General features: G+C 35.5%; 1 protein-coding gene across 4 annotated transcripts in view; it reads right to left on the bottom strand.

The window, feature by feature from the left end:
* Positions 1-544: 544 nt before the first annotated feature.
* The window catches only part of LOC108703726 (paired box protein Pax-5-like), a 133,610-nt gene continuing 108,764 nt past the window's right edge, over positions 545-25,390 (bottom strand). For all 4 annotated transcript variants that reach the window (XM_018239937.2, XM_041579984.1, XM_041579985.1 and 1 more), the window contains 2 exons: positions 14,962-15,048; positions 545-7,338 (listed from right to left, as the gene is read on the bottom strand). In XM_018239937.2, coding sequence (XP_018095426.1) covers positions 7,265-7,338; positions 14,962-15,048 — 161 coding nt within the window. In that variant the 3' untranslated portion in view covers positions 545-7,264. The remainder of the gene's footprint in view (positions 7,339-14,961; positions 15,049-25,390) is intronic.

Below are 25,390 nucleotides of genomic sequence, written 5' to 3'. Positions count from 1 at the left end.
CAAATGGGGTCAACTGAAGGTTTGGTGTCTGCCCAAGTAGCGTCGTTATGTAATGTTTAACTTGCAGATATTCCATTATTTTATCTAGGCCCCAGTTACATCTCGAGTGAAGTTCGTCATATGTATACAGTTTTTTCCCCACAGGGCTAAAAAAATCTTTAACTCTAATTAGAGAATAAGAATTCCAATCTTTATGGAAAGCTTTACGTTGACCCGGGAGAAAATCCGGATTAGCAGAAAGTATAGTTAAAATAGAAGGGAATTTACAAATCCGATACAGTTTAAGACAACGTCTCCAAATAAATTGAGTGAATTTTATGGGTTTCGGTGCCATGGCCGGTATTTGTAGTTTAGGCTTATTGCTCAAAATCAGATTACTGATATGAAAAGGAGCCAACCATTCAGATTCTAGCTTGGCCCACCGAGTGGGAGGTTTCGGTTGTAGCCAAGCTAACGTTTGGCGTAAGTCAAATGTCTTTTAATGATCATTTGCAATAAGACATATTTAGCACTTAATAGTTTCACCAATCAAAACAAGATCAAGTTTGAACTTAAAAAATTACTTTTATTTTCCGAACCAATAAAATTATGTAAATATTTACAAATAATTATCTCACATAAAGATTACAGAAGTTCAAATATACACGGATAACAGTCACTCCAATGGAAAGACATACAGATATTGAATCTACGCCACCCTTATTGCATGTTTCTTCAGCTAATCTAAAAAAGATCTGCAATCAACCGTTTAACTTAGAATAAATTTACACATTACAAAAAATAAATTTAAATTAAAAAATGAACAGAAGTACTTACTGGCCATCGCAATTAAAGGAAAAAATATAAATGTAAAACATCTTTGGCAAACTGGCACTGCTGTAATTACATTCAAATATTACACACAAAGCAACACACAGCACTAAGAAAACACCAATATTTGTTGAATATTATCCTACAAAAAAAGGTACAAAACATACACAACTTTAGAAGCTTCTTGTATTTGAGTCGGGACTAATTAATCTCAATTTTCAAAGGCTTTTTCACATTTTTTTTTTTTTATTACAAGTATGTTTATCTTACACAGCCATCACAGATTACACAGACATGGTTCATGTATGTACTTTTTATTAGATAACCCTTTATAAAAGCACTCCTCCTAAGATAAATAAGATTCTGCTTTTTGGACAGAAGATTTTAAAAAGGCTGATTTTTTTTTTAATACAAGGCCACTAGTATGTGAAAACCAGGCTTCATTAAATCTCAATATGAGGCTGAATAAAATATTTTAAGAAAAAAAACTTGCCAATTTGACAATTTTCAGAAATACAATAAAAATAGAATAATTGCATTCAGACAGCTAAAAGTATAATATATTGTTACACCTATTAAAACTGTCCAGTTTATGTTTTATGTTTAAATACTGTAAACAACCTAACTTTTTTTTCCTTCTAACTTGAGCTTTTGTGGTTTATTTCCTAAAATTTGGAATGTCCCAATTTTATATGTCTCTAAAGGGCAGTTTGTGACTGTGACCAATAATCTTTGACAAAACTAAAAATAATGAATGAAGAAATAACTACAAACTAAACATGTAACAGCACACATATACTTCTCATTCTTAGCTTTATAATGACTCCTTAAAAAATCCTATAATCAAAAATAACAACATTATTTCACAGCCTTTAATCTTGTCTATGTTTCTTGGTCTATTAGATAATAGTTTTGGTTCTTTCCAATAAATTAACAAAGAAAATTGTAGAATGATGCAGACCACTTTGGAAAGTGTAAATAATATTTCAATTCAGTGGATTTAGAATGTTTCTAATGCTATACAGATCATTTTCCTATAGCAACTTGTTTTATATTAAATTAATTGGTTAGGACATCTTGAATTATTTGTTTACTAGTATTGATGTAACCGTAAAGTTGTGTGGTTTCAGGATGATTTTAATCATTTATCTAAGTATTTCTGTATTTATTTTATATATAACCATCAGTGGGTGAAACTAATTACATTGTAATATTTTTAACACTAAGGTGTTGCATTGCTGGTCATTTAATAATGTGTATATATGTGTATATATATATATATATATATATATATATATATATATATACCTCTACCATATTTTTTTTGCCGGCAGTGCTTAGTCTACTATTGCACTTTAGCCCTCTGAATGTATCAGTTACCACCCAAATGTTACAGTAAAAGTCTATACATCATATACATTTAAAGTTGGAAAACATGTAAAAGCTATTATATTATTTTCAATTTTTTTATTAATTTAATACAAAGGGACCAATATCCAGCTATCCTGTTGTTTGTTTTACCCTAGTTTCTACCAAGGTGTCAGCTGTATCATTATTATGGTCACAACATTTTTTAAAAACTGTATTAGCCCATTAGTAGTGTCAAAATTCCTTTAAGAGAGTACAGCAGGGAGGAGAGTCAAGTAACCAAGGGTATATGGTATTATGTTAATGGAGATGTGACATATTCAAAACAGTTGGCATCGTTTTTCACAGCAAGAGCAAACCCCTAAACATCTGCACAGTGAGATATCAATACCTATGCCTGTATATGAATTATTCTGTACTAAGCATAATGCACAACATTTTTTGTGTATTTTGGTGCTTTGATAGAAGCATTGTGTTTTGAAATTCCTGATAACAAAATTCTAAAATATACGTTATGCATATCTCTCCATCATGGGATATATAATGTAACTGCAGAATTGTAAGTGGGTATGTTCATTTTGTTGAATTAGCAATTAGCATGGAGCAAGGGACTCTGGAGAGTGATTACGAAAGGATAGGAGGATACATTTGTACCAGATGCCAGTAATCCCCTAATTTACATTAAACATTCTATTTATTAAACTTAAAGCAAGGGAAACACAGTTGATCAGAGCTAGTTAATCAGTAAAACAGATTTAGATCATACTTTCATTGACATACTTAGAGGAACATATTTCAACATTTCTGTTTACAATGACAGTTTTAAAATTGTTTGTTATAGGCAGTGATTGTACTATAATCATTTTAAAAGAATCCTCAGTGATAATTGTTTGAACTCTTCGAAAATATTTCATAATAGATTAAATAAATATATTAGAATGGGACAAGCACTTAAAACATAATTATAATCAATGAAAATAAATATTAGAAAACCAACAGACAAAGCCCAATTTTGAGCAATGCTAAGGGCAGATTTATTAGAGTTTACCACAGAAACATTCACCCACTTTCTATTCATTCATATGGGATGTTTAGAAGTGAATTTGGCAAAGGGTGAAAGATAGAGATATTTAATAAATTTGCTTCTAAAAATCATATAGGAATGAATAGATGATTGAATTTTTCTTTGGATTTTTGGATAAATCTGCACCTTACTTTGCGTTAGTATAGTACCATTGCCTGGTTAGGTCTCATTAGGTAAGTGGATTGAACATCAATGTTGAATTATCCAATGGTTTATGTTTCTGGATAGCCACATCAGTACCTGTGGAACAGTAAAAGAGAGGTTTCTTTAGTTAGACAACCCCCCCCCCGATGTTGGTTGAGCAACCTGTGCTGCTGTAAATGTATCTGAAAGATGACAAGTTCATTTGAGGATGGTGGACTGAAGGCAATCATAAACCATTTTTTTCAGATATTACAAACTTCTTCCAAACAGCTTTTCATCATCATTTAAATATAAAGATTGCACTTAAATACTGACCATTAGAATTAACTGTGCTCTTCATTCTATTTTCCCCTTAGATTCTCATCTTAAGATCTACATGATGTATACTCTTATCAATACAAGTGGCTAATGTAACTTTTGCTTTTAACAGGTTCCTGTATTTATAGCACATTAATATGCATTTAACCATATACCATCACATTTATCTCATGTCATTACAAATTGACCATATAGAAAATTTAAAACTGTTATTGGGATATCATAATATTTAAAACCAAACACCTTAGAGATTGTATAGGCAAAGGGAAACCAGTTAGATGTTGCACTGTTCAAAAATAGAATTAGCAGTCCACAACTTCTTTCGTTTAAGCATGACTTCAGAAATGGCTCTTCCTAACCATGCCTGAAATGTCATATACGTTACACACATGGGGGGGTAGTCACTTTTCTAAAAAAAATTTGACCAAACTCCCAAACCCGAATCCCCTTAATTTACAAATAAATCTGATCAAAAAAGTTGGTGCAGGAAAATGTTGTGTGACTTTTTCAAGTTATCTTCCAAAAATTCAGCTTTTTTGGATTGTCGAAAGAAAACCAGCCCAAAACCCTCAAAGATCATGAATGCAAGAAACATCTACAGATTGTTAAAGGGACATCTGCCATTGACTTTTACATGATTCAACTGGTTTTAGCTAAACCAGATACATTTGAAGTTTAATAAATAGGCCCCCTAAAGTTGTTTTAAAGTTCTGAAAGAATTCTCTCCATACAAGTCACACAACTGTTTTTCCCAAATATATATTTGTTATGAATTTTAGTCTGAAACATCTGACATATACCGAGATATTATGTCATACTGCTAGGTGACTATGTAGCATAAACAAGATTAAGGTATTTGCTTCCTATTTTTGCCATGAGGACTTATTGTTTTAAAGACCAGACTAGAAAACATGATAATAGAAGAAACCACCACTCAGAGGTAGATTTAGCAAATATCAAACTGGTTTTCACATAGGATATCTAAGTTATTTGATCTGGTCAGGATTTTGTTTTTGACAGATTCGGAGACTCCTTATAGACCCTACTAAGTGGAATACTAAGTGGTCAGATTTTGAATCCCATAGAAGACTATGGGCAAAGATATTGATCGAATTAAAGTATGGGCATGCTTTCTTATATGATCAATTGTAATATTTTTTTCTGAATGTAATGCATTTAATTAATTTGATTGGTTTATTGCTTGTGTGGATAAATAAGTATAGAACTGGAACACATACACTAGTGCCACATCATTTTATATTCTGTGACACTCTGTAAACACTTAAGACTGTCATGATCTATCACTGAGTTTTACTCATAAATCACTCTTGAGTATTGCCTTATTTTGCCATCACATGTGAAAATAGATTTTGCTTTCCAAGGAAAATCATCTAATAGGATAACAATGTGTGTAAGACAATTAGTGCTATTGTTAGTAAATAAACTTAATGTTTCTAGGATGTAAACCATCAACAAAATCTTATTTTACCAGGCTGTATTTAGAAGCCTAGTAAATATGTTCCAAAGCATAATACATCTAGAATTTATCTTCAATTTATTTTTCTGTAAAGGATACTTCAGTTTTATACAGAAAACCAAAATAAATATTTTAAAAACACTGGATACTTACATGTACATGCATGGTTATTGACCTATCGCATATTGTCCCAGATTCAATTTGATGAGAAAAGCTCAATTCAATTCCCGATTTTCCCATGGTGCCAGACACAATTCATTAAGAATATATATCCCCACAAGGTTGGCAAACTGGACTGAACAAACAGATTGTATCACAATGGAAGCAAGGTTTTTGATTTTTACAATAAACACCATTACATTGAAGAAACCCATCACTGGGATCTGAATTTATATATGTTCTGAATACATTCTGCTAATCTGCATTTCTTAATTTTATTAGTTTATATAGCAAAGGCTTCACATGATTGCTGTAATTGAAAATGCCCATCATTTTGTGTCATCATTGTATTATACAGAACAGGCATGGGTAGGATTCCTGCTCCCTAAAAGTTGACTAAAACATGACCCTCAAAATGTATTATTTTATCTTTGACTTATAACCCTTACTTTTCCCTGTTCGTGAGAACCAAATCTTGGAATAATTCATAGCTACATTCCCCACTCCCACCACAGTAAGCTGCAATTTTAGTTGCCAATTCTAGCCAGGGATTGTTTTGCTTCCTTAAATATAATTTTATAAGTTTGAGGATTTTGAAATTCTTAAATGAACTTGGTTTCAGAGGGTACAGATACAGTAGATGCTCATGTGGGAATTTGCCTTTGCACTCTGGATTAACTGGATGGTCAGTTTATCTTAGATTCAATCCAAATGGAGGCTTACAGGTAGTAGAGGCAGGATATCAGCGCATCATAAAAATATAGTTCTAAAGTATTGGAATTGTAATGTTCACTTACACCATTCTGCTCCAAATTATTATGTATTATGATTTAAAAATGTAAAAACTACATTGCTGAGAAATGCTTTATAAAGAATTTTTTAACAACCATAACAACATATTGTGGGCAGGTATACACATAAAGATTGAGGACAAACAAATTGGCAGTATTTATTGACCAAGAAAACTATATATCATTCACCACTTTTCTTGCATGCTATAAGTTAACTTGATTTAGAGATGTTCTAAAGCATAAAATAATGATCGTCTTAATTGACACTATTCTTATAGATTCCCAAACCTCCTTTGTAAAGAGAAACTAGCAAAACCTCTTTTTTTTACAAAATTATTTTTTCACATATATTTATATTTTGATTTGATGTTGTAAACATGATTTTTACTCAATGATTTGTAGGGGAAAACATAATTATAAACATTATGCATCAACATATTAGTAAGGAATAAAATATATATTACGCAGTGAAACCAACAACTAATCTATATGGAAAACTTCTTATTTTAAAACTAGATAGTTTGGAAATCATTTAGGTGAGTTTTTTTTTTTTAATCAGTAATGATATCAGCCCCAAATTTAGCCGCAGATGTTAACCTGGTTTTATGTTGGTTAAAGCTTACTGAATCCCTTGAATCAGTGCAGCATTATATAAAAGATAAAATAAAAATAAAAATTGCTTTAAGCATTTTAAGTTACAAATCTGTACCATGTTGCTGTTTATGCAAAGCCACTCTTATACAGTAAGTTACACAAAGAAGCACATTATTTACATTACACTTTTATATTTGATTTCTTGACCAAGGAACTGAATTTCGACAATGCAGGTTATTCATTTTAGTATGTCCATGTAGAGCATAGATCAAGATTCTTTCAGTTAATCAAGATGCTACACATATAAGGTAGATAGATAATGAGCATTTTGGAAAGTCAGGGTACAAAATGCCCTTAGGAAAATGGATCTTGGTTGAGCTCTGACGTGATAGCTGAAGATAAATATCCTGTGGATCTGTAAGAGTAAATCTCTTTTTTTCTTTTTGACACACTGGAGAAAGTGAAGTCTTTAGTACAATTTCAACAAGTTATGGTAAGTGCTTGGGTCATTGGATTCTGTCAGTGGCGATCATAGGCAGCTGCTGTGGCAGGTGGGGCTCCTCCCCTTGCTGTACTGTAATAATATGGAGAGCCTAAAAAAAAGAAAAAATATTTATCCTTTTTTTGTTAATATATTTAAAGTATAATTATGCATGTAACCATTATAAATCACTAATTATTGTTAAAAAAAAATCCCAAAACAACCTCCACAACGTTGCTGTTTTGAATTTTTGGTTACAGCATGGTAAAACTAGTAAAAATCATTGCTGGAAAGGACATAGATTTTTCATAGGCAACAACAGAACAGTATACTAAGCTGGGATCTTTATCTAATAAATGATAGGCCCCCTATTTAAATCATCTGGAAAAGCTCGAAAACATATATTACATATTTAAAACAGAATATGTCCTGTTTTATTTTATTTTCTTCATTTTAGAGGCTCAATTAAAGTTAAAAACAAAATAATTGTAAGGATTTTTGGCACTGGCACTAAAGACAATAACTGGATACAGATGTTATTCTTGTACTACTGGACTATTTTCCTGATTATCTGACTATTCAATTACATTGATAGCTCCTCTCATACCTTTAAGTATCTTTTATATTATTTCATGGATGTTAACTACACTTAATACTTATGTTAAAGTAGTTCATGAGGTCCATATAAGATCAAGGTCAAGGTCCATTTCAAAATTCCATTAAAAATCCACAGATGAAAGGCTAAATAACTATACTGACCACAGGAACAAAAGGACATGTTTTCCATTGCAAATTTTTAACATGGCAAAAGACAATCAAATGGAAAGAGGTTAATGCTACTTAGAGAAAATTAAATCCAGAAATGTCCAAGAGGCACTTGAATTATTTTTATTTTGGGAATGGTGGAAGGGGGGTTAGAATTTGGCACAACTTCCACATTGTATAAGGCTTAAAGATGATACATTACAAGAAGAATAAAAGCCAAGAATAAAATATTTTTTATCTTACTTTGTGGGTCACATTCACTGACTTTATTTAAGAAAATAAAGAGTTACAATATTATAATATAAGATAATTGGGCTCTTAATATCACACATTGGAAGAATGAACCCTATCCCTTTATTCAAATTCTCCACTTTAGCCCCAGATAATTTTAAGTGCAATAAATACAAGAAACAAACAAACTGTTTTACCCAATGGCATTGTCTTGCAATTATTAGCACTTCTAATTTGTAGCACTGAGGTCTTGGTTTTGATTCTAAACAGAACTCTATGGAGCCGGTTAACTAAAAATTGGATTTCTATTTTTTTCACGAATCATATTTTTTCTCTAAAAATGTGCATTTTTTATTTCTCCAAAACTCTAAAGATTCTAGATTTATAAAGTGTGAAAACCATGCAAATGCTAATACAAAACTGCGCCCTGAAAAAAAGCTGTTGAGGTCCCATAGAAAGGAGTGGGAGTTGTACTGATCCTAACTGGACCATTTCTAATCATTTCGTACGTTAAGAGACTTTCAGATTTTTTTTAATAGTTATTGTCCAAAAACTAAATTTTTTAGAGTCTTTGGAGATATTTGTATTTTTTAGAGCCTCGTACAGCAATTTTTTTAGTTCATACTTTTTATATTCATATATTTTAATACATTCCATGGCATTCATAGTTTTAGAGGAATAGAGTTTAATTATAGCTTCAAAAACCTCTAAAATTCAACCTTTAATAAATAGGCCTCCATCTTTATGAGGTGCTCCTCTAACAATTCAAAAACACTGGAAAGTTTTTAATGAATAGTTACATCTATCAAAGCTGATTAAGGGGTTAATTCATCAGAATGTGTTAAACTGGTTTTAAACTATAAAAATAAATAAATTATAACCCAGAAAGAAAAAATGTATGACCTTTGAAAGTAACCTGCAAGGAAACTCTCCCTAGGTTTTTCTCCTTCCTTTAAAGTGGACCTGTCACCCAGACACAAAAAAAGCTGTATAATAAAAGTCCTTTTTAAATTAAATATGAAATCCAATTTCTATTTTTTATTAAAGCATTCATAGCTGTTGTAAATCATTTAAAAATCTCAGCTGTCAATCAAATATTGCCTGCCCCTCCTCTATGCCATAGACAGACAATTACATTCACTTTACATTCAGCACTTCCTAGATGTCACTGCTCTCCACACATTCCCCCACTCACTTCACCATTGAATTATGTAGCCAGGGCATGGGGAAGGATGTCGGGTCCCCCATTCTGGTGCTCAAACAAGATTTTGAGATGATGCAACGCTTGCCTTAATAACAGTGTCCACAAAATGGCTGCTGCCTGCTTGCTATAAGTATGAATTTCCAGACTAAAGGAAACAAGATTCAAATAATTTATACAGTGTAATTAAAGTTCATTTTGCTTGACTAATGTGATAAAATAGGCTTCTGAATAATTTTTTTGGGTGCCCTTTAACAGCACTTCTAACCACTCTATAGCAATACTTATGTCTAATCGTCTACTGTTACAATCCTAGTATTTTTGCCAGTTCCAGTTAAATTGCACAACACACACACGTTAAGTATAAAAAAAAAACAGAGACCGTGTATCAAATAAAATCCTTTATGATGAACATCAAGTTGAAAAGTAATGAGGGGGAATGGTAAAGAAGTTATTAGAACAAACCAGCATGAAATTGAATCATTTTTCTTCATTAGACAGCATTTGCCATTATCTAGTTTGTGCTCGTGTGTGTGTTAAACAGCCTTAAAAATGTCCTACAGTTCATGTCAGCACTACCGCCCAAATCACTCCCAATTTACATGGAGAGAACCAGTTTCCTAAAAGAACGTCACATTAAATCAAAGCTTCTTTCACACTTCAGGTATTCAAAGCCTGGTTACAACAGTGGCACTTGAACGATTTCTTTCCATCATGGAATCCAAATATATTTTTTTTAATTCATAGTCCTTTTCTAGAAAATGTAAAAACAATTCCAGCAGTGAATAAAACACTTATTACTTTCTAATGCACATTTATTTGTTCTTTGCCCTTTATCTTAACTGAATATCTAATTATTTAATTCTAGTTAACTGGAGATTAACTTCAAAATTATTTGACTGTTAATAAAGAAAATAATGCACAAAGTTTATAAATTATTTCTACATCCCATGCTTAATCATTAAGTAGACATAGGCACGGTATTTAGAGATGACCTATTGGGAAAAAATTTGAATCTTCTTGCTTCTCACAGTCTTGATAAATCAAAAAATAATTTGAAAAACAGGGACAAAATAAAGTAAAATTGGTATTTTCCACAATTCTGTCCCCTTTGTATCCTTAGATTTTGTGGTTGTCTTGCCACAATACAGGGGCACATTTACCAAAGGGTGAATGATGTTTTTTTAGCAAACATTTGCCAAAATGACAAAGGCAAAGAAGACTATTTCCTAGAGAAAATGCTTAGTGCTCGAGGACTTTCAAACCATTTCGGCTGAATTTTCACGTTAATAAGCACATTTATCAAAGTGTAAACTTTCCAATATGTTACCCTTTTCGCCAAAGTCTACTTCGTCTGGTTCTACCTGCCAAATTGTTACGATGAAGCTACATCCTCAGTGACATCATATCATCATATATTCAAAACAATTCATAAAAAAAAAGAAAGAATGCTGGTGTTTTTTCATATTTTAATGTGGGATTAAGTTTAAAAGTTGTTTTTAACCATTTGAAGCTCATGCCACATTTGTTTTAAGCGTAGGCTCAAGTCTAGGACAATTGAAGCCATTTTTTGTGTTTAGTTTGCTTCTTTGGCCATTTTTAATAATAAGTGGCCAATAATTTCACCATCACTAAGAAGACATACAAATGACTTGTATGTACCCGCCATATTTAAATTGACGCAATCGTACCATAGCACAGTAAAATGGCAGAATAACCTGTGGGTGAAATCATTGTAAAATGGTACATCTATCTATAAATATAAAATCCATTCCATCCATTCACAACAAAAGCAGATTACAACAGCCTGGTCAAATCTCATAGCCTTTAGCAATCTAGAGGCCAACTAGAGAAGCCATACGGTGCACCCAATCTACCGCAGACTGTACACCAACACCCTATCCTATTGTGTTTGATCATGTTTAGTTCCTTACCCTGTACTTACCAGGTTCAGACCCACACCCTTTCTCCCTAAAGCTTTGTTGAAAAAGACTGTTCCCCCACTAAAATCATGGGGAAACTGTGCTCACTTATGACACATAAAATGGTTCTTGTACATATATCTGAGTACTGACAAATTAATTTTGTAACTTGTGGTACATGCCTGTATACTGTCACTGACAATTGTACAATACTTGTGTCTTATCAATAAAGCTAAGCAGTTAAGTGAAAAAAATGTTTCTTAATTACGGTAAGGTAACATTTTTATTGATCATTACAAATATATAACAACATGAAGGTTGCATCAGGTTAATGTGAGCTCACATCAGGTTGTGTCTCAATAATGCCCTCTCTTTCTAATGTGAACCTAAGACTATTTTCAGCTCCAAACATGCAAAATAATTCCTCAGCTCAAAATTAAGAGACTTCAAGAACCTGAACCTTGCTGAGCCTGTGGAATCATTTTGCACACCTCTGTTTTCCCCACTGTGTATTTCATGTACATATATTATGTATTTTTAAGAAAAATTATTATAAGCTTACATAAGAAAAATAGCTATTACCTAAAGTAGGTCACAAGACATTTTTGTCAGTAAATCTTGAATTCTCATAGGCAATATTAATGAAGATGAATGGTGACAATTAATTAAAATGTACACTTATCTAATCTGTGCAAATTAAGCATTGCATGCATACTGCAAATGGAGTAATTTCTGACAGAAATGTTTAAGGTGTTGAGCACATTTCCTTAGATAAGTGATGAAGTTATAAAACCACAATTTAGGTAGGTACAGTAATTGGCAAATAAACTTTACTTCTACAGATTTGTGCAAATAAAACACCTATTAACACCTACACCTATAGTGATATTCTAGGGGATAGCAATGTATTGAAAAAATGTAACAGCTTTATGTAAAAAATTTAAGAAAAAATAATTTATACATATTGGTTATTTACCATAGGGCAACCAGCACTGCACATAACAGGAATCACACAGGGAAGGATACAGCCACAAATGAAATTGCCAAGGGGATGTAAAAAAAGTCTCTAGCATGAGATCAGAGGTATAAGATCGCTTAAAGGGATTTTGTCATAATTTCTATGGTGTGGTTTTATGTCTAAATGGCACTGTTTACATTACAAATAATTTGCTCTACCATATTAAATTTTATTCCTGAGTCATTTTTTTGTTGTTGTAATATTGGTGTATGTAGCTATCTCAGGTCATTGTGCCTGATCCTGTGCTTTCAGAAAGAGCACAGAGAGCCTGCACTTCATAATGGAACTGCTTTCAGATAAGCTATTGTTTCTCCTGTTCTACACCTAGTGATGCAGGTGCCAAGTTGCTGTTATCTTGTTACATTCCCATTGTTCTGTTGAGAGGCTGCTGGAGAAAAGGAGGGGTGAGATCACTCCAACGTGCAGTGCAGCAGTAAAGAGTGTCTAAAGTTTATCAGAGCACAAGTAACATGACTGAAGGCACCTGGGAAACTAACATGTCTAGCCCCATGTCAGATTTAAAAATTAAACATTAAAAAACCCTCTTTTGAAAAGCAGATTTCTGCTACAACAGTACTATTATCTGATGTATCTAAAAAGAAATTCTCATGACAGAATCCATTTGACTTCTAAAGCCACAAAAATAATAAAAATCTACTTTCTGTAAGACAGATGTACAGTATATGCTTAAACATAACTAAGCCCAGATGGGAAGTTTTCATTTTGGCAGAATGTTATTTATTCGTGGGCAGGGGACTGGCAAATTATAAATGTTTCTGTCAGCATCAATGTGATTTTATTGTGTGCTTATAACTCTGGTGTTCATGATTTGACACTGTTGTCTGTCATGTGCTCTTGACATCTTTTACATATTGTGGTAGTTTACACTTGTTTACTTTTAGAATTTAATTTCTTTTTAATGTTTTTTTTTATTATTTGCCTTCCTGTTTTGCCTCTTTAAATCATTCAAATTGGGGTCACTGACTCCAGTAACCAGGAAACTATTGTTCTGTGATGCTACACATTTATATTGTCATTGTTAATCTTTATTGCTTATATTTCTATTTAGATTTTCTCCTGTTCAAAGTAACAGGGGAATGTAATAAAAGTCGTAAAGAGCAAAAAAATTCGCACCAATAAGACTTAAAATCCACATCTCGCAATGTAATATTGATCCTTAAACTGTTATTGCATTGCGAATTTTAATTGCGCATTGCGAATTTTAATTGCGCACTCATAAGAAGTGCTTGAAGGTGTCGTAATCTTTTGGAGCAAACATAACAAATTTTTCAGTAAGAAGTTTTATTACATTGACTGCGCATTGGCGCAAACTATAAAATTCGCAAACGGTCTTTCACTGTCGTAAGTGGTCGCTAAACAGTTTCCGGGCTCGTAAAAGCTATATGAAATTCGCACAAAGCAAAATTTGTTTGCGCAAAGGCATAACTTTTCGCATTCCGAATAGTTTTTCCGTTAGCGATTTTTATAAAAACGGACTTTAAAAAAATCACGAATTTTTCGGAATTTATTAAACCCCGAGGGCTAAAAAGCCCAAATATAAAAACACAGCATCTCAAACCTGTTGAGGTTGCATAAAAGTCAATAGAAACAGTCCCATTGATTTTTGGTTGTGTCAGGGGTTTCGGGCAATTTCAAAATGTTTTCGGAGCTTTTGGGTGAAAACTCCGAAAAATTCAGAGATTTCAGGGAAAATTCATAAAAAAATCGCGAAAATCTGAGCTTTTCCCGCAAAGCAAATTTTCGGGAAAATGTAATAATAAATAATCGTTAAAAATCCGAGTGGGTTAGATCGGAGTTTGTGGCAGCCGATATTGAGATAAATTCGGACTTTGATAAATAACCCCCTATGGATTTCCTTTAAACCACTACCTGGTTGCTAGGGAATATTGGGCTCTAGCAATCAGATAGCTTGGTTGGAAATCTGGGGTTTGTTTCTAATATTGATCCATTCTAATTAACCAAATATGTGAATTGTGTTAGATGTCTTAAATGATAAAAAGTTTCCCAAAAATATGAAACTTAAGCAATGTGGGCCGTGAATTTAAGAAAGTGCTATTAACCCTGAGATTAGGAATAGCAATACAATATTATTAAAAAGATACCGCAAATGTTTTTAAAAGAATAATTAGCTGTTATTCAGTTTGGTTACATATCTTATCTTAATATTGATTACATGTATACTGGACATGCCTGCCATAAATTTATGATAGCAGTAAGAAAACATATTTGGGGTTTGGGCTATTGGACAAAGGTAAATCTTATAAAATTTATTCTAGAATGCTTTATTATTTTATACCATAACTAACTTGAAAACGTAATGACTCACCAAAATAGACATATTTACCCAAAATGAAAAATAAAATGCAATCCAAAAAAGGCAGTTAGGCTCATAAACCATTGTGTCATTCTTCATCAGAAAGCGTTTTGTGAAAAAGCTTTCTATAGCAATCACAGGTACTGTAATGAGTGTTTAGCAGAATCAATGCAATCTGAGCACAATATATAACTATAAATCTGCTGTGCCTGTGGGAGTAGAGCAAACTTTGCAATGGCTATTGAAGGAAGTAATATACTCACCTAACAAGCCAGGATTAGGGAATCTCCAGGAGTCATTGTATGATGAATACTGTGGATGGCTATATGGGCTTCCAGAGAAATCACTTCCTAAATATAAAATATGAAAATAATATTTAATAAAATTGTTTTTAATATTGTGATGTAAATTCAAAGTTGCATGTCAACCTGTAAATATATAAATATACATTTAGGAATATTGACTGCAACAGAAAACAAATGTAGACATTTAAAATCTTAATATAAATGAAATAAACTTTAACCTTTTTCTGTGCTTTTAGATGTAATTGTCTATCCATTATACCATCTATTTATTCACTTATATTTCCACCTAGTTACCCAAACCTATTTTCCTTTAGATTTGCAAGATTTCAAGACAACAGATAATATCAAGGTTTTTTTCCCCCAATGCGCTCTACTTAAAAGATTCTTTAAGCAGGCCGCTGTTTCATTGTTTTATCTTCTCATTCTGCTAGACCAAGTTTCTCCTTTCTGACTGCTTTTACAAACACATATCTCTAGGACTCTCTAGGGATACTCTAGTGCCTGACAAGCCCAGCCTTCCAATTCTCTAGTTTTTATGCCTCAGTGATCAAACTGTCAGCCTGAAGCAGCATAGACTAGCCAAAAGCATCAATACAATCAATGATTTTTTTAGTATTTTAAATCACCTATATGGCACCAAAAAGAGATCTGGTCTGATATAGGCAATTAGCTGAATAAAAACAAATTTTTTTCCATTTCATACATGTGACCATATCACATATGTTTTAAGAACAATTTAAAGATGTCAGTTTTGAGAAAAAGAATAAAATGACTAGTTAAGGTTCAAGGAATCACAGATAATAATGAATACGTTATAATGAAATAAGAATCAAAAGGGCAGCTGCTTAAAAGAGGAGAGAACATAGAGAGAAAGGAACATAGATATCTAGAATACATACAATTAAAGCAACTGTAGCATTGTTTTAACTTGTTCTTTTTATATCGTAATACAATTCAATTGTTTGTGGTTATTAGTGTTGGGCGAATTTGGGGTGTTTCGCTTCGGGCAAAAATTAAAAACTGCGAAAAATTTGTGTCCCTTTTTTTGACGCTGGCGAATTTTCGCTGCGGTTTTGCGAATTCGCGCCTGGCGAATAAATTTGCCCATCAATAGTGGTTATGCCACATAGCAATTTGTAGCAAATACATATATTACAACTTTAAAAAGATATGAGTATAATTAAAATGTCTACACAGGTACTGGTATTGGGCCTGTTATCCAGAATGCTCGGGACCCTGGGTTTTCCAGAAAAGGGGTCTTTCCATAATTTACTTCTCCATGCCTTAAATCGCCTAAGAAAAATGTTTGAAAAATTAAATAAACCCAATAGGATTGTTTTGCCTCCATTAAGGATTCATTATATCTTGGTTGGGATAAAAGTACATTGTACTGTTTTCTTATTAAAGAAAAAAAGGAAATAATTCTTTAAAATCAGAATTATTGAATTTCGAATGAGAGTCTATGAGAGATATTCCTTCCCGTAATTCAGAGCTTTCAGGATAATGAGTTTCCTGATAATGGATCCTATGCATGTAAATATAACTGGAATACTCTATTTGGTCATTTAAATGTAGCTGAAATATCTGTTGATTCTAATGGCTATGCAACCGTATCCAAGAGTGTATCCAGTGTGTACTAGCAGATTGCCTCAACGGTGCTCCACTCCCTCAACGGTGCTCCACTCACTTATATATATTTTTTATATTCTTTGGATTTTAATGTCAAAATTGTATTTTTACTCAATGGCTTTAAAAGAAAGTTTATATTTCAGTACCTATAGGTAGGCACGTGGATGGAGTTGGTTAGGTAGGAACTTAGTGAAGGAAATGGTGGAATGGATAATCCCTCACGTAGTGTGAGAAATGAGCAGGGGGGGTTGAACATTTATGAAGATACACGAAAATACATGACTAAACCAATGACTAAATATAGAGGCATTTATTTACTGGCATATGCACAGAGTAAGTACAATATGATTTTATTTAGCCTTGTCTAGTCCAATTAAAATAATTAAAGCATTTGCCTGATTGACCTCGATAGGTTAGTATACGCGTAAGCTGCACCTCTGGGTTTTTTTGCATAAGAAAGAGCAGTGTAAAAATGAAAATTTCCTATCATACTTACCGTAAATTTCTTTTCCTGGCCACTTATCATGTCAGCAATACTATGGGTATTCGCCCCGCCCCCATACCCCAGTTAGCATTGTCCCTCCCCCAAAGAAAACGATAAAGGACCCAGCTCCTCCTCACTTACTTGTCTCATAATTTAGTCAACAGAGGGTGGGTTTGCTGACATGATAAGTGGCCAGGAAAAGAAATTTACGGTAAGTATGATAGGAAATTTTCATTTTTCCTGGCCACTTCATGTCAGCAATACTATGGGTTATACCCAAGCAATGACAACCAAACAAGAGGGAGGGCATAAACAGCTTTTAATCAACAGAAAAAGACCGCAGAACTGCGGAAGCAAAATTATGTTGAGAAGGTTTCTTAACATTCAAACGATAGAACTTAAAGAAGGTTCGAGCAGATGACCAAACTGCTGTCTCACAAATTGCCGATTCTGAAACCTCCGCCTCTGCTGCCCAGGAGGTAGCTACAGCCCTTGTTGAATGAGCTTTTAGCCCTGCTGGTGCCTGCTTGCCTTGAAGATTGTAAGATTTTTGTATCAAGATTACAATCCATCTAGCAATTGTAGACTTCGCTGGCTGTTCCCCTTTTCGAGGACCTGCCGGTATCACAAACAGACTTCCAGACTTTCTCAAAGACTGAGTCATAGCCAAATAATGTTTCAGCATCCTCACCGGATCTAGCTTCTGGAGCTTCGAGGAAAGGTTGGGCTCGTCCGGTATGATAGGGATTATTATGTCCTGTGCAAGGTGAAATGTGGAAACCACCTTGGGTAGAAATGAGTCTGGAGGCTTTAAAATTACTTTATCCGGCCAAAAGGAAATGTTTTGCTCTTCTACAGACAGAGCATGTAGGAGACTGACTCTCGCTGCTGAAACTATTGCCACCAAGAATAAAGTCTTTAGGGTCACCAACCATAAGGACGCCTCTTGCAAAGGCTCGAATGGAGGTTCACAAAGGGCTTTCAGCACCATTGGTAGATCCCAAACAGGAGATAAAGTCCTTTTTGGAGGACAAATCTTTAACGTGGCTGAGAAGAAACGCTTTACTAACGGATCTTCTGCCCATCTTATCCCAGTCATCGCTGAAAGTGCTGCTACATGAACTTTTAGAGTTCTGTATTGCAAACCTTTGCTCAATCCTTCCTGCAGGAATTCTAAAACCTGAGGTAAAGGTGGTGGAAAACAGGAATTTGCCTTCTCCAATTGCCATAGGAGAAATCTTTCCCAAATCTTATAATATGTGGTAGACGTATTACTTTTTCTTGCCTTAAGCAATGTAACCACCACTGCTTCAGAGAGGCCCAAGGCTACAAGCCTTTTGCGCTCAATCTCCATGCCATCAACGAGAGCGAGTGCGGGTCTGGATGTGACACTGGTCCCTGGGTCAGTAGATTCTCCCTCACAGGAATCGGCCACGGGTCTGCTACTGCCAGTCTTCTGAGCAGAGGAAACCATGGGCGACGAGGCCAATAAGGGGCCACGAGGATTAGCTCTGCTTCCTCCTGAATAACCTTCAGTAGGACTTGAAGGAGGAGAGGGATTGGTGGGAACACATAGGCTAGACGGAACGACCAGGGCTGAAGGAGTGCATCTGTCCCCTGAGCTAGAGGGCTGAAATGTCTTGCATAGAATATAGGCAGTTGAGCATTGTCCGGAGAGGCCATGAGGTCCACTTCCGGAAGACCCCACTTCTCTACTAGCCGGTGGAAAATGTCTGGATGCAGCTTCCACTCGTGTTTTGACAAAGTCATACGACTGAGAAAGTCCGCTTTCTGATTGTGAATCCCTGGAATATGAACTGCTGTCAGATTCTCCAGATTCTGCTCTGCCCAGCTCAGGATTGGACATACTGCTTTCCATAATAGCAAACTTCTTGTTCCTCCTTGTTTCCTTATATAGGATACTGCTGAGGAATTGTCTCCCTTGACTTTTACCGCCATTCCTTTTATATCTGGAGCAAAGGCCTGCAGTGCTTGAAACACTGCTCTTAGTTCTAACACATTTGCGTGCACTTTCAATGGAAACTTCCAGGTTCCTTGAGCCACACTGCTCTCCAGGAGAGCTCCCCAACCTTGGGAGGAGGCATCCGTTGTTATTATCCTCCAATTTATTGGAGCAAGGGGAAAACCCCTGGACAAATTTGAAGGGTTCATCCACCATTGAAGGCTGACCTTGAGTTCGGGAGAAAGAGGAATTAACTGATTCCAATTGATTTCCCATCGATTCCAATGGGTCAGGAAATAACGTTGTGCCTCCCTCATATGGAATCTGGCCCATTTGGTCATTGGAATGGAGGCTGCCATCAAACCTAGGAGAGACATAAATTGTCTTGCTGAAACCTCCCCTTGGAGACAGAAATCTTCCATTTCTTTCACCATGCGCTCTATCTTCCGTTGTGGCAACTGAACCACATTGTCTGCCGTGTTGAATAGAGCCCCCAGGTAAATTAGGGATTGAGATGGCTGCAACTGACTTTTTTCCCAGTTGATTAACCACCCGTGAGATTGAAGAAAAGAAATTGCAATCTCTCTGTGTAACAAAAGGACTTCTGGAGACCCTGCGGATAGGAGGATATCGTCCAAGTAATGCCAGACCGTCAGGCCCTGTTTCCTTAGCTCTGCGACCAGGGTGATGAGTACCTTGGTAAACGTTCTTGGAGATGTTGAGAGACCAAAGGGAAGGGCCCGAAACTGAAAATGCCTGTGTCCAAGTGCAAAGCGTAGAAAACGCTGATGCTGATCTGCTATCGGAAGATGAAGGTATGCATCTTTCAAATCGATCGACAAGAGCCAGTCTCCTGCCTGGACTGCCGCAATAATGGTGTTTATCGACTCCATTTTGAATTTTTGAAGATGCACCCAGGAATTCAGTTTCTTCAAATCCAGCACTGGCCTCCACCCTCCCGAAGCCTTCTTCACTAGAAAGAGTAGGGAATAAATGCCTTTTTCCCTTTCTTCCTGAGGCACTGGCACCACTACCTCCTGGTCCAACATGATTTGGACATACTCTTCGAGGGCTTTTTTCTTTTCTTGACCTCGAGGGATAGGGGAAACCAAAAAAAAATTCAGAGTTGGAACCGACAAAAATGCTATGCGGTAACCTCTTTTCAATAAATCCAGTACCCACTGGTCTGAAATTGACTGCTTCCAGACCTCGTAAAACCTTGAAAGCCTTGCCCCTACTCGAGCATCCATTACTCCATGATCGTCAGGAGGATTTCTTAGAAGTTGGGGACAGTTTGAGCTTGTTCCCCCTGATAACTGCGGAGTGACCCCCTCTCCAAGATGACTGTCTTGAACTGCCTCTGCCAAAGTATCTATAGTTACTGGCATAACCTCTAGCTCTTCCTGAGCCTCGAAAAAAAAAACCTTTAAAGGGTTGAGCCTTCGATTTTTTCCTTTCTTGCGGCAGGAAAGAACTCTTCCCACCTGTCGCTTTTTCTATGACCTCTTGTAATTTAGGACCAAAAAGATTTTCCCCAACATAAGGTAGGTTACAGAGACTTAGTTTAGAAGCCGCATCTGCACCCCAAGATCTGAGCCATAATGCTCTTCTTGCCGACACTGATACTGCCATTGACCTGGAAGCCAACCGCGTCAAATCCACTGCCGCTTCCGACATAAATGCCACTGCCATCTTTAATTCTGATAATCCAGCACTAATGTCAGCTGTATCCGTACCTTCAGCAATCGCTTTATCCAAACTGTCGATCCACAAGGAGACTCTTCTTTGCCAAATGAATCACAGGTGAATCCACTGCTGGGGCTGCATCCCAGTTCTTGGTATCCTGTTCTTTAAATGGATATAACTTTGCAAATCTCGTAGTCATAGAAGCAAAAGAAACCTTTTTAGCTGCTTTACCCCATTCTGCCGAGATTAATTCTGCCACTTCCGGAAAAAGAGGAAAAAATTGTTTTGGCTTTGAAGAAGATGGGAGCACCTTAGACTTCTGAGCGTCCGCTACCTCTTCTACCCCCAAGATTAATTTTATTGCTTTAATTAACGGAGGGATTAAGGTCAAATCAAAGGATGAAGATTCTGTCTCCTCTTCTTCCTCCTCAGAAAACAATTCCGACATTGGTTCTAGACTTTCCTCTCCTGAGAAATCAGAGGAGTCGGACTCCTCCCTGGACACTGAAGCCCCTTGGCCTGAAGGGATTTCACTAACAGGCGTATCCTGTAGTAGAAGGCCAAAGCATGATTTACAAAACTTCTTCCCCGGTAAAGGAGCGTCAAAGCAGCCTGCACAAACTTGAGAAGAAGAGCCCAGCTTCCTTCTTTTCCTCTGCAAGGACTCCATAAGGCAAGCTGCAGAGACAATAACCAAAAACCATTTGAAAATGACAGTGAGAAAAAAAAAAAAAAAACTGCTAAGAGAAAACTAAGAGGGACATACCAAGCAACAAGGGCAGCTGTAACTGAGGCTGTAAGATCACCAGTACACTTCAGTACCTCCTGGTATGCTACAAGCAATACAGGAGAAAACAATGAAAATTGAGTTTTTACAAACCCGACCTTTCTGTAAGACAGGCATCTGATTACCTGACTGGAACAGAAAAACTGAAGTATCCACTTCCAAATGTATGCACTTTCCAGCATACAAAAATGGCGACCACTTTAAAAAAGCTGAAAAAACATGCGCCAGAAAAACGTGCGCGCGACAAAACGTGCGCGCGACAAAACGTGCGTGCGACAATACGCACGCGCTTGAAAAAAACGTGCACTCGAAAACATGCACCCTAGGAAGTATGTTTGGTAAAAAAAACCACCTGGGATCTCACACACCAGTAGCGACTTTTTAAATCACTAACCTGGAGTAGCCTGTAATAAGGAATTGGATTCCTGCTGAGGGGGCTTCATGCGACAGTCTTACTGAATGAATAGCCCTCAGAAATCGCCAACCTTTCTGAAGAGTTGGATCTGAACAAAAGCCGCCGCCAAGATGTCCCATGCTAACTAGAATGAAGACTAAGCAAAAAAGACAAGTAAGTGAGGAGGAGCTGGGTCCTTTATCGTTTTCTTTGGGGGAGGGACAATGCTAACTGGGGTATGGGGGCGGGGCGAATACCCATAGTATTGCTGACATGAAGTGGCCAGGAAACAGGTTTTAAACCAGCCCCATATATTTGCATATTCATGCCATCCATGGTTGAATAATAGTAGTGTTATATAAAACACAAACTCAACAAAATTTCAACCAATTGTGTTGCTCATTTGTTTCCAAATATGATGATTTAATGTGAAACAGAAAGGATCTTTTTACAGGTATGGGATCCCTTATGCAGAAACTCATTACCCAGAAAGCCCCAAATTACAGGACTGCTGTCTCCAGTCCATCTTAAGCATAATGATAATAAAATGGTACATTGTACTTGATCCTAAATAAACTGCATAAATCCATACTGGTAGCAAAAAAAATACTTTTAGGTTTATTTAATGTTTAAGTGATTTTTAGCAGAAGGTCTGGTGGTCCAAATTTCAGAAATATCCCTTATCTAGAAAATCCTGGGCCCCAAGAACTCCAGATAATAGATCACATAGCCATAATATATTTGTGAAAATAGAAATATGATTGTAGCAAAATTAAGCAAGCTATCTTAAATATTATCCTTTTTTATGCAGTGTCAACATACTCTGCGGCACTTTACAGACATTATACATCAGTTACTGCCACAGAGGAAATTACAGTCCAAGTTTTTAGTCACAGTTTTATCAAGAGGCAATTCGTTTTCCCATGTATTTTCTCGGGTATGTGAGAAAGTAAATGTGAAACCAGTGCAAGCACAGGGAGAAAACACAAACTCCTTGCACTGAAGGGCCGAGCTACTGTGCTGCCCACAAATAATGGTTGTTGATCACTTCTGGAATTGTGATTTGAAGGAATCTATCAGCATGCTGTCAGTAACAATTTCACCAAAGATAAAAGGCTCCAGAAGAAGTAGAAAAGTAAAGACATCCATCAGTTATGGTATCATAGTTTTAATAGAACACACTCACCATGGATACTGGAACTCTTTGAAAAGCATTCAGTAGAATCCAATGAAATAAATTAGAGAATGAGAATTGCCTGTGGCACTAACAACTACCAACATCAACAAATTTTTTAGTGGACTGTGACTAGCAGCCCTTGTAAAGGATACCAGAGGCCTCTAGCTGCCATTACTAGCTAAAAAGGCAACAAAACACCTTAAAAAGTATTTATTAGTGACCCATAAAGAAGTGGAAGGGATTCAAGACATCAGGTTAAACTTGCTGGTCAGTAATTAAGACACTAGGGGGCAGATTTATAAAGGGTCGAAGTGAATTCGAGGGAATTTTCGAAGTAAAAAAATTTGAAAGTCGAATAGGATACTTCGATTCGAAGTAAAAACGTTCGAATATTCGCCCATTCGATAATCGAAGTACTGTCTCTTTAAAAAAACTTCGACTTCAATACTTCGCCGAAGTGCTATGTTAGCCTATGGGGACCTTCTAGAGCATTTTTCTAAATTTTTGGAAGTCGAAGTAAAATCGTTCAATCAATCGCTGAAATCCTTCGAATCGTTCGATTTTACTTCGATCGAATTTCGAAGTATTTTTAACTTCGAAATTCGACCCTTGATAAATCTGCCCCTAGCGATAAAACTAGGCATTTGTATTGTACTGTGTTTTTTTTACACATAAAAGGGCTAAGTAACATTTGCAGCTGCTGTTGTTCAAAATTTGACACACTTGTGCGAATAAATATCATTCAATTTGTATCCTAAGCCACTCCTTGCATTTCGGCATAGGTGTGCTTGGCATAGTTGCTTCAGTCCTTCCTTCTGTTGCAAATTATGCACAAGTATGCAATTGATGCTACCGCAGCAGCACCCAACACCATTAGGTACATTGTACTTATGCCTTAAAGGGGTTGTTCACCTTTGAGTTAACATTTAGTATGTAAAGAGTGATATTCTGAGGCAATTAATTTTTATTTTTTTATAATTATTTTAATGATTTTTGAGTTATTCAGCTTTTTATTCAGCAGCTCTTCAATTTTCATTATAAACAATCTGGTAGCTAGGGTCCAAATTACCCTAGAAACCATGTACTGATTTGAATAAGGGACTGGAATATGAATTGGAGAGGACTTTACTAGAAAGATAAGCAATAAAAGGTAGAAGTAATAATAAGTATGTAGCCTTACAGCGCATTTGCTTTTTAGATGGGGTCAGCGCCGCCCATAGGAAAGCTGTAAAGAGTCAGAAGAAAAAGGCAAATAATTATAAAACTATAAAAAAAAAATTATGAAAACCAATGGAAAAGTTGCTTAGAATTGGCCATGCTAGTACATACTAAAGGTTTACTTCAAGGTGAACCACCCCTTTAAGAACCATATGCACACATTGTTTTGCTGCAATTCTGGATCCAACAATTTTCACGCAATCGTGGCCTATTTACGTTAGAGCACAAGTCTGCAATTTTTTCCTTTGGATGCAGTCTCCTCTTTGGACCCACAATGATGCTGTAATTGTGAGGAAAATGCTGCATTCTGGGTAAAAAATATGTCTGAAATTTCACTATCCACACTGTAAATGCGGGTGTAAATGTACTAAATGTACTACTAGTAGTATTGTCCCATTTTAGATTTTATTGTTTATTATTTGGATGTTATTGTTCAGCAAGTTTGCAACTGTCTCTTTAAAAATGGAATTAACGGTGCAACTCTCCTTAATTAGAATCTTTTATATCATATCCCACCTTAATGTCTAATAATAATAATAATAATAATTTGGTATGTTCACAAACCTTTCTGGAAACCTATTTCTTAGTGATAATTACCTTTATTCAACTGTATTTACATAGAATATCTTTAACAAATTCCCAGCTTTCTGTGACTTTGTACTTGCATTTGGACACTTTCCTTTGTAGGGGCAATCACACGGATCATAACGTTTTTCAGCAATTTCCAATAACAATCATAATTCAGGGAGTTAAACTATGCTTGACTGCGTGGAGAATAAGGCTAAATACTGCACTTAGCAACCTAAATTTACAGTAGCAGCTTGTGTATTACATTAAAAAGCACAGAAAGGAATAGCTGGTTAATGCACAACAAATCTGTCTCAATGACATATTTGCGCTGTAAAACATGAATTATGCTAAAAAGATTATAAACTAATAAAACATACTGTACAGTAAACATTAAATTCTACTTGAATCTCATTAGGGTATGTTATTAAATGGGAATATTTTACAAGGTTGTTTTTTTTTTTTTAACATTTCCCTAAGCA

The sequence above is a fragment of the Xenopus laevis genome, chromosome 1S, assembly GCF_017654675.1.
Source record: "Xenopus laevis strain J_2021 chromosome 1S, Xenopus_laevis_v10.1, whole genome shotgun sequence".
NCBI classification, from domain to species: domain Eukaryota; kingdom Metazoa; phylum Chordata; class Amphibia; order Anura; family Pipidae; genus Xenopus; species Xenopus laevis.
The sequence above is the reverse complement of the archived record's forward strand: the minus strand, read 5'-3'. Positions and strand labels throughout refer to the sequence as shown.